This window comes from Falco peregrinus, chromosome 3 (assembly GCF_023634155.1).
Source record: "Falco peregrinus isolate bFalPer1 chromosome 3, bFalPer1.pri, whole genome shotgun sequence".
NCBI classification, from domain to species: domain Eukaryota; kingdom Metazoa; phylum Chordata; class Aves; order Falconiformes; family Falconidae; genus Falco; species Falco peregrinus.
Window position 1 is genome coordinate 51,938,761 of NC_073723.1, and position 10,435 is coordinate 51,949,195.

General features: G+C 40.7%; 1 protein-coding gene across 2 annotated transcripts in view; it reads left to right on the forward strand.

Moving 5' to 3' along the window:
- The window catches only part of LOC101914189 (ethanolaminephosphotransferase 1-like), a 57,725-nt gene that overhangs the window by 43,497 nt on the left and 3,793 nt on the right, over positions 1–10,435 (forward strand). For both annotated transcript variants that reach the window (XR_008746352.1, XM_055799041.1), the window contains exons 7-9: positions 3,960–4,008; positions 6,182–6,362; positions 10,225–10,407. Coding sequence is in view for 1 of the 2 variants with exons in the window: in XM_055799041.1 (XP_055655016.1) it covers positions 3,960–4,008; positions 6,182–6,362; positions 10,225–10,407 (413 nt within the window). In the remaining variant the exon portion in view is untranslated. The remainder of the gene's footprint in view (positions 1–3,959; positions 4,009–6,181; positions 6,363–10,224; positions 10,408–10,435) is intronic.

The following is a 10,435-nucleotide window of genomic DNA, read 5'->3' on the forward strand; positions in this document are numbered from 1 at the left end:
TGAATGAATTCCCACAGTTTCCAGTGTGGTGTTCACCTATAATTACATCTCTGTATTGCACTGTGTAATTTTTGAACTTTTAGATATCAGGAAGAGCCAATTCTTAACAAATAATATTTCAAAGCTTTTCTTAGGACAGTTTAAGGATGGTTCACTTGCCAGGGACTTGCCAACAAACACGATTTCCAATAGCAAAGGTGTGAGGGAGATAAACAACTAAGATAAATGTTGTTCTTCCTTTGAAGCAGTATAACTTGTTTACAAATAGTGGTTTAGGTGTCTTGGCTACTTGCTTGGAGTTGCTTCTTTATTTAGTGGTGCTCACAGTATGTGAAGTTCAGTGTGTTCAGGAGCCTGGCTACCTGCGGTAGTCTTTCTACCTTTGTCCGAACGCCAGTGTGGTGCTCTTCTCCTGGTTACCGAAATAGCATTTTCTAGAACTGCAAGTAGTGTCAGCAGTTCATTTCTGGCTGAACCCTCTTTTTCTCTACAACGACTAAGTCTGTATTTTGCAGAAATGCCTAAATTAGCTCAGGTACGGCAGCCACGCGAAGTTAACTGCAGTGTGGAACGGAAACGACCTGACTGTCTCAGGTCCGCAGTACTCTTAAGTTTAGTTACATGAGGGTTTAAGATGCCCTCATACAACTAAACTTAAATACACTGCTGTTAGTCTAGAGTAATATAGGACACAAATGTACCATGGTATCCATCACATGCTAGCTTTTTTTTTTTTCTTTTAATTCACTCAGCTATGTCACACAACATCCTACTGTTGGGAATTGAATTTGAAAGCACCAAATGAAATCTGAAGTTGTGACTAAAATTGATGGGAGTTCTCTCTTTGATTCTCTTTACACATGTGTGTAAATATCTATATACATATGTGTATGTATGTATCAGTGTGTTTATGTATATATCTATTTGGAAAACAAGATAATGCCTTTATTTCTTACATGTGGCTAATCCTGAATTTCTGAATGCATTGGGTTTGGGCTTTTGTTTTAGGTTGGGTGGTTTTTTTTAATAAGGGCAAATTAATTCCTGATAAAGAGCTTTGCAAATGCTAATTTTTCTGAAAAGGGAGTCAAGATAGCACAAGGCATAGGACTGACCATAGGACTGTACCTAAATCCAAGGATTTGGGCTTGACACCTTCAGCCTAGAATGACACAAGAATTCCCTGTCTGTATCTGTGCCACCCATCTGTGCTTTAGTATTTCTGCCTTTAATACAGGCCTGTGTTCTTCCATTTGGGTCTCAGAATTCAAATCAGCTGGAAAATGGGGGATAACATTAATGGAGAAATTTAAAAATACCGGAAGAGCAGTAATACTTCTAATAACACTTGAGGAATTTCAACTTTCTGTAAGGTGTTACTAATGCACTAAACTTGATTTTTTAATGATTTTTAAATAAAATATGTGCTTTTAGGACATGAAAAAAAACAAAGCTCCATCATCATCAGTTGGGCAGTGCCTGGGTGGCTGAGCGCCAGAGGGACAGCAGTGGGTTTGCTTTCCAGGCTGCACCTTTTGTTCCCCAGACCAGCAGGGAATGGCAGCAATGCGGAAGCAGCAGTTTAGCTCCTGGGCACAAAAGGGATCCTTAATGCCAATTAAAAAAGCAGACTTAATGAGTACCAAAAGCAGCCCCCGAGCCAGGCCTCCTTAGCTAAAAAAAGATGGGAAAGCAACATGTTGTAGGAAATGATGGAATTGTGAAAATCCCATAAGCAACAGGGGAACACCCTTTGCTTTCCCTACTGCATCCTCAGCTCTCACTCTGTATAAAGTGAAGCCATATAAAAGTACAGAGGAGTAACTGGTGTAACTGCCCCATTCGGAAAGTGGCTTTTAGCTAGCTGGGGGATTGTTTGTGGTCAGTGTGTTATTTCTAACTAAAATGGCACTTCATAAAAATAACAAATTGTTGGCAACCATTGCTCTTTGAATTCTATTTCTAGTTCTAGTCTCTATTTCTGTTCCTCTCGGTTGCTTTTCTCCTAACAAATCAAAACTTCAGGATTGCAGCAGGAAATTTAGATTTAACCTCAAGAGTCAATGTTTTGTCTCATGTCTGCTCTAATGTGATACAGATGTTGGAACTGCTGTACGTAACTCAAGATTTTATTGAACTAGCCCTCCCTGCCTAATAGAAAACATAGCTAACCGGAGTGCACATTAAACACAAATCACTCTGAAGGCACTAAGACTGTGAATTTTAGAAATATATTTACAAAATACTTGGGATATTACTTCAATTGCACCTCCTTCAGCTGTTTGATACGGAGTTTCTGCAATGGTAAAGATGCAGAGCTGTTTCTCTTACTTGTTTTAAAAAGCAAAACCAAGAAGTAAACACATAAAAATGCAATACCCAAAATTATTTACAGGCTGGATATTCTTTCTTTCTAATTTTTTGTTTCCTCCTCTTTAAAAGATAACCAGAAAGACTGGAGAAATATATTATCTATTGCACCCCTTTTTACTAATTCTGTTTTCCAACAATTCTTATCTCCACTATTCTTGCTTTTTTTTTTTTAGTTTTCCTTCTCTTGAGTTGCCACTGTGGCCAGAGTGTGCTAAATACTTGGGTATGTCTTTGATGAAGACTGAATGGTAAACGTTGATGTTTCTCAAGACTGCTATGCCACGTTAGCCCCAGTACTAAGTCATCCAAAATCAGTTCTTTCCTCTATTCATTCTTATTCTTCCGTATTTCCAATAATTATTTCTAGTAGCGAGATTAAAGTTTGCTACTTTTCTGTACAAACAGTACGCTGCGTTTCTTAAACAAGATCTTTTTAAGGTGAAAAAAAGGAGGTTTACATCATTAGAGTGCTTTTCTTGACCATTACGAAATATTAAATATGTATTAATTTAGTGCACCAAACCCAATCTTCATGCCTTATAATACAAAAGCTAGGCAGAAATATGCTACCCAGAGCAATCTCCGAGCAGCAAACAAATGGGGAAAAGCCCTTGCTACATAGAAAGTGGGGAAAATAACCAACCACCCAAACCCAAAGAGCTCTGCAGGGAAACACAGAGATTTAAAAAGTCTGTATACACAGATATTTTCACCCAGTTAGGCTGACTGATACTGTGGCTTTTTGTTTAGATCTTGAACTTCCACTTGTTGCTGGAGGTTTTCTTTGACCATTGGGTGGACCAATGTATTCTGGATGTGGGTCTTAGACAGGGTACAACTTTAGGCAGCTCTAGGGTTGCTGGCACGTGTTGGTAATACTAGCAGCAGTGCAGGTAGATGCAGTGTTAGCACGGGCAAATTCCTTATCCTTTGTGGGTTAAAACTGAGCTCCAGTATTAAAAAAATGAGTAAAAAACATTACTCATTCAAATGATGGCTTTATCATGAAAATGAATTAATTTCAGCTATTTTATCAGCAAAGCAGATCATTAGTTGAACTTTAGTATATTGAACTATAAACTGTTATTTCCCCAGTAATATAGGCAGACCCGTTTGAAGTTAATTGCCTTTATGTATTCCATTGGAAGGCTTTTGGTGTCAGACTCGGTTTTTTCCTCCATGAAAAGCATTTTCTCTGGTTTTTTTCAACAGAGAGAAGCTCATGCAAAATGGGGCTTTGATCTTTCTTGGGTCTAGCAAAGGAACCTGTATGACAAATAACTGATCCTACCTACTTACTGCATCAGAATGAAAAAAAATCTTTCCGGTCTCATCACTCATTACACAAGAAAATCTGTAACAGCAACTATATCTAGCAGCTAACATTTGGAAAAATGAGGAAAGTTTTATTATTGCTAAAAGCCTCCAAACTCAGTTTGTATCCTCTAATGAGTACAGAAATACCAACTCATTTTTAAAATAGTGCAGTAGGTCTGTTATCCTATGGGAAAGCTCTAAGATCAGTAATGAACAGGACTGTATATCATTATTTGATATTTGATATTATGAACCTTTTTCTCTTCCAGGTTTCAGTTTATTTCTTTCATTTCCACAAACACTATACAACATTCACAGGTAAGATAATTAAGTTGTTTGTTTGTTCCCCCTCCCCCTTTAATTTTTTGTATTTGAATGGTTTCCTCACTTGAGCAATAAATGTAATGATTGAAGTAGCTTTCAGCCAGATGCTGTCCTGATAATGTAGTAAAATGTTTTTCTGGCCAATTTTCAGAATCTGACCCGTTTCTTTTCCATGTTTGTAACTCCTCTGCTTTTCCTTTCACTTCCCGTTCTCCAGGCAGTCTCACACTGGTTCTGCACAGTAAACTGATGGAGGCTATGTAGTTAAAAATACTGCATTTTATTTGCAGTCAAATGTGATTTGTAACTTCTGCCTGTGCTAAGTAAAATTCTGTAGCTGATCATTCTGCACTCCGTGATGTCTCCCAGATCCTTCTGTAAAATTCTCCTCTGTGTGGAGTCTGCAGATAATTGCCATCAGATACAAGCTAGACAGGTGGCACGCTGTGATTGCATCTAAGAGCTGGCTTGATGCACCTAGGAATTTTATACATGGCTAGTTTATACCCCGATGGCCTATTTTTATTAATGCTGGCCTGCTTTCCGTTAGTGTTTGCTAGCTCATTTCACTCATCTGTCACATCAGGTCTCAGGCCCTAAGTGTCCTGGAGGAGGGACTGTCGCTGACTGTCTTCAGGAATTAGTGGAAGTTAATATTAACGTTTAAATTTTGGAGAGACTATAAGACAATAACACATCGCTCCTACGCATCCCTTTTCATGTCACAGTGCTCAGTGTAGTAACTAAAAGCCTGAATAGCCCCGAGTTTGGGGCAGGAGGCGGGGGGCAGGAAAGGGTGAGGACCTACAGAGAGGCTGGGTGTTGGGGCAGGGTGCTGGGAGCAGCCGTGGGAGCAGGCTGGGGACCGCTGGTGCAGGGGACTCTGGTTTAGGGAGGACTAGGGGGAGGACAGCCCCTTTGGCATGTCAGTCCCTGGCAGTAACAGCATTTACCCCGATGAACATTTAGGTTTTGCTTTGTTTTCTCTCATGTCAGGACTTCTGTTTAATGTTTTCTGTTTGTTTAGTGACTTTTTGAGTCATCATTCGACATAGCTTCTTTCAAGCCTTCCGGTGCATTTATCATTCCTCTGAACAGAAGAGCACAGTAATTTTAAACATCCAGTCAGGCTTGCTTGAGGGATGCACACAGAAGCTATTTGGTCATGAGGAATTTGAGTTTTCCAATCATCCTCTCTTTCTTCATCCTGCTGCCTGTTCTCAGTTGTTATTTTATCAGAAGAAAATTTTTTTTGGAATGAGAAAGATATTTATTGGATTTTTCTGTAGCTGTTTCTATAAATACACATGTTCAGAGATTTTAAACAGGACATTTCCCAGTACACTTCAAGCACAGAATTGCTCTTCTGAACTATTGGTATGAAGAAGTGGTATAATGGTACTGAACTTTAGTAAATTAAACCTCCTGCTTCTTGTATAACCTCTCATTGAGTTTTGCCTGAATGAGAAAGATGCAAGATACATGCAAAAGCTGTTGATCTTACAGTTACCTTTTATCCTAGCTGACAGAAAATACGGTCATTTAACTACCGTTAAAAGTACTATCTTTAAAAGGGAGCTTACAACATCCAAGAAAACACAATGCATTATTTATTTTCCTGTACTCTTAATTAGCAAAAAAAGCCTCCCCTTTAGGCTGTACTTTGGCAACAGTACAGGATTGTCTAGCAGCATCACCTCTAGACCTAAACAACAGCAATGCCTGCCAGCCATATGCTTGATTCAGTTGCCACTGAAAACATGGTGTATTAACTGAAGTAATTTCATGTCTCATGTCAGAAGTTCCATCTTCCAAAAAATATACAGATTTTGAATTCACAGCAAGCCTGCATGCTGTGCCTTTGGATGACAACTTCAACAGAATACTGCAGCTCACTTTTTTGTGTGGTCCATTGTCAAGCAATGATGAGTGGGTGAAGCTGGTCAGAAGCTATGTGAATAAACCAGTATAATTTACCCCAGAAATAAATGTTACTTGGGTATCTTACAATTTCTTGTAAAATGTCTGGGTATCTAGCACATTTACACAGGTAGTTGTGTTGCAAGGTGAATTCTTGGGCCGAGTTTAGGCTAGAGTTTGAAATTACTGTGTGGAAATAGAACAGATAAATTTCCTTACTCTATAAAATCATTGTATTTATTTACAGAGCACGTTTAAAGAAAACACTGAAGAACGATTCTTTGTATGAAGGACTCCTACCTCTTGTGTCACCTCTGTTGCTGTTCATTCTTCTCACAGTCTGGGTGGTTTTATCTCCAGGCAACATATTAGCAAAGCAACCGAGACTGTTTTTATGGATGGTTGGGGTTGCTTTCTCAAACGTTATTGTAAGTATGTTTGTGGTGGCGGTATTATTTAGAGATAGCTTTCTATTTTTATGTGAATAAACAGAAGGGCCCAGAAACTGTAGCTAAAGCTCAGCAGAATCACACAGCTCTTCTACCTCTGTGTTATGCTCTGACTGATAAACACACACCATGGCAGTTGTCTGGACTAGGGACACTTACAATACTGCAATACCTACTCCACCACAGCATAACATTTTTATGAGGGTTCTGGTTTTTTCCCTGAGGGTTTATGAAAACCCTGGGCAGGCCTTACTTCCAGAAATATAACAGATATTCCCCAACATATAGGCAGAACTAGGGACTTGTCTAAGTAAAAGAAAGCTCAATGCAGGTACAGATTTACCAGCAAGAGTAGGGGGGTTGCAGCCTTTTCCAGCTGTTGTGCCTATTAGTGTGGTACATGTATCCTGCAGTTCAGCTGATTCCACATTTTCCCTTCACCATTTGGAACAAAAACATACCACTGACAGCATTTTTAGGGAAAGATGTGAAGAGATGCAGGGGCCTTGCAATAGCTGTCTGCCCACAGATTAGTTTCTCCTATACCACATCATTGTGACCCATTTCCCTCCTTTAACGCCTGTGAGGCAGCATAAACCTCGGTGAAGTAACAACATTGGCAGACAGACAGTAACACTGAGCACTGCAGTTAACCCAGGGCTTTCTTCTCTGGGTGAGGCCATTTGCCTCTCTTCTTGCCTGGAGAGAGGCAAGGGAGCTGCAGCCAAACAAAAAGGCGTTCCTCCATTTAATTCTAAAGCAGTCCGAAGGGTAGTGACTAGTGTAATTTTAGGAAAATAGTCTCCAACACCATCTAAAATTGTGTCACTGAGCAATGCTACATCCAATTTAAAAAGTCAAAGGCTTGAGGTGCCTTTTGAGAGCTTTGAAAATGTGGGATTTTAAAAGAGAACACATAACCCCTCTAGAAATTTGTATTCAGGAATGGAAAAGAAATCATAATTGTGAAGTTTGTTAGATGTATACTATAAATGTACATTTCCCAGGGTCACAGATCAAACAGTTCCATCTTAAGGACTTAATCTCACGGAAGTTAGGTTATTTTCAGCTGTGTAAATTCTATTGTATGCATTTTCCATTACCCAATCTACCCCTTTTTCTTAAGACAACATTGTAGATTCCAAAATGAGAACTACAGGTATTTCATACCAGTAGGGAATGTGCTTTCAGAGCTTGGCAGATGGCAGGTTCTGCACATACATCTTAACCAACCCAGAGAAATTGTGACAGGATGCTTGCAGAAGGAAAATAGTAAGGCAAACCAGAAGTTTCTTTGTAGACTGCTGTTTGTTAGACATGGAGTGGAATGCATATTCTTCAGGCCATGTTTTTTCTTTTACCAAAACATCTACCGCAGTGTTAGAGGCTCACATGAATTAAAAATGTATGAGTTACTTGAAATTTTTAACATTTTAAAAGCAAGCATTAAAAATGTATGGGTGTTAGTTGGAATTTATAACATTTTAAAAATTAAAAACAAGCTTGTATTTCCTTTCACCTCCTCTGGTCCCTTAAACACATCTCCTCCAGCATCAGAGTAAGGCTTGTCATGGCAGTGCTTTCCTTCTCTGTGAGAGTCTGACAAGCTGGGTTTCCATTATCTGCTCTGTAGACCACAAGCTGCAGCCCGTGTTCCTCTGCCTGCCAGTGTCCTGAACTTCTCGTGCCTTTGACAACGTATTTTGCTGTCCAGCAGATCCCCTGAGCTAAATGCCTGGTCTCAGACCCAGCCTCGTAGCTGTGCAGTGTCAGGATGAATAGGGAAGGTGACCGAGCAAGCAGAAAGACAGGCCATTTCCAGCATTTTTGGCTAAATTGAGGAAAAATAGGCCTCAAAAAGGAAATGTACTTATCTGTGAGAGGAGGACTTATTTTCCCAGTCCCCATGGCCAGCAGCGGGACTGCCTGTGGGTTGACCACCCCTCTTGCCGAGCAGCCCAGACCTTGCTTTGAGAGGGCAAGTCTCAGCAATACCCAGGTCTGACCATGTCACCGCAGAGCACAGCCACCACAGCTGCTGCTGGGGAAGCCCTCAGGGGCAGTGTCTGAGCCCAGGAGGAAGGGATGGCATGGGTAAGGCCATGGAGGGGACCTTCAGCCAGCACCATAGCAGGAGATCCGTGGCCGACTTGGTGGCCGGCTGACAAGCAGGGGCAGCTCAGACTCGGGAGATGCTTCATGAGGAACCTCCCAGGAGAGATGGTAAGAGAGAAGACACCAAGGACCTCCCCAGGGGCACAAAACCACAGCTGCTAGAGGCTTAAATTCAGTGGGGCCAGGGTAGCACTGCAAGGTGTAGATGAGGCACATGGAAAAGCACAGAGCATAGTCCTACAGCCTTACTTTTTCTTTCCAGTCTGCCTCTCCACACTGCAGCGCTTCCATCTCCTCATGCCGTTTTTACCTCACTTGTAGTGTAAGTCAGTGCTTCAGGACCAGGGGGAATAAGGAACTGAGGGAGAAGCGCAGAGTGTAGTTCATTTTGCAGTGCTGTGATACACTGAAGGTGAATTGCTCCAAATATTACTAAGTGATCTTTATGAAAAATTGAGTACCATATTTAGCATGGTGTAATCATGGTTTAAAACAATGTGAAATCCAACCTATGTACAGGTGCAATTATTCAGCCAGAAAAACTATAGCATGTAGATTGCTTTAGCAATTTCTGATACCCTCTGGAACAATTCCCAAAGGACTCATAAAAAGAGTGTTATTCAAAAAATTCATAATCAATGCTGATAATGCATAGTAAGCAAAAATATTTACATTAAGTACAAATGCTTACTTCTTGCATTATTGAATGTTAATTATTTTTTCATGGTTTACTTTTTTATTCTTCAGTTTCTATAGCACAGACAGTAAAGACAGTATTTTTTTTCCCTATGGTCAGACTCCTAGGATTTCAGGCACTGCACAGGGAATGATTTTTTCATGCTTCTACTGTTTTGACACATAAAATCTATCTTTAACCACATTTAAATTTTGAGCAAAACTTAAATTGATAACATATTTCAGATGTGCCTAAATTTCTTTTTTTTTTGTGAAGGACATGGTGTGCGAGAGACACATTTCTTAGGGAGTCTAAACCAGGTAAAACACTCAGGTGTGCTTAGCTGGTTTGAAAAATCAGAATGTTAACTGAGTTCATCTCATTACATTTCAAGAACTCACTAAAATTAAGCTAATTGCTTTCAGTCAAACCATGCACCATATATTCATTTTTTTCTGCCATTCTGAGTGGGATCCCTTTCTCTGGGCCCCCAGCTACATCTCCAGGGAGTCCACTGCCATGATGGAGAAAAAAAAATGGTGTGCTAGCATTCTAGCACATGAAGGAGTGCTAGAAAAGAAAAACAGGATTTAAAAGTGGCATATATTACCTTCCCTCTCTTCTAAACAATGAACCAGAATATATTTCTCTCATGCTATGTGATTGAAGTACCAGTACACTCTCCCATTAAGTGGCGGCACGTTTGATTTGGGATTGCAACTTTACAAGCCTATGTGAAAGCAGGAGGTGGCAAACAGGGTCCCTTTTTGTGAAGATGTGCTTCGGTTTGTAAAGCAAAGCGTGTTAAAACACTCTATCCAGAAAAGAAGTGGCTATTTTAAATTATTTGTAATAAATCCTTTAAGACTCACAGACAACGAGGCACAAAGGTGTATCTATACCAGTATTCTCACCAGAAACAAGCCCCATTTTGAACTGTAGCCTTGTTCTCCCCTCATCAAAAGCAATCCCCAGAGAAAATGGACATACTTTTGCCTAGACTCCCGGGCTGACCCAGCGCTTCTCACCTCGCACCTTTTGCTCCGACAGTGCAAAGTGATCATCTGCCAGATGAGCAGCACCCGGCCGGAGCTTTTCCACTGGTTCCTCTTCCCGCTGGCGCTGGTGGTCTGTGCAGCCATCTCCGGGCTGCTGGGCTGGATGGAAGAAGTGGTGCTCGCCATGTTCACCGTGCTGGTCACGGCTGCCCACGTGCACTACGGTGTCTGTGTGGTGAGTGGGCACTTCCAAAGCAGCCACA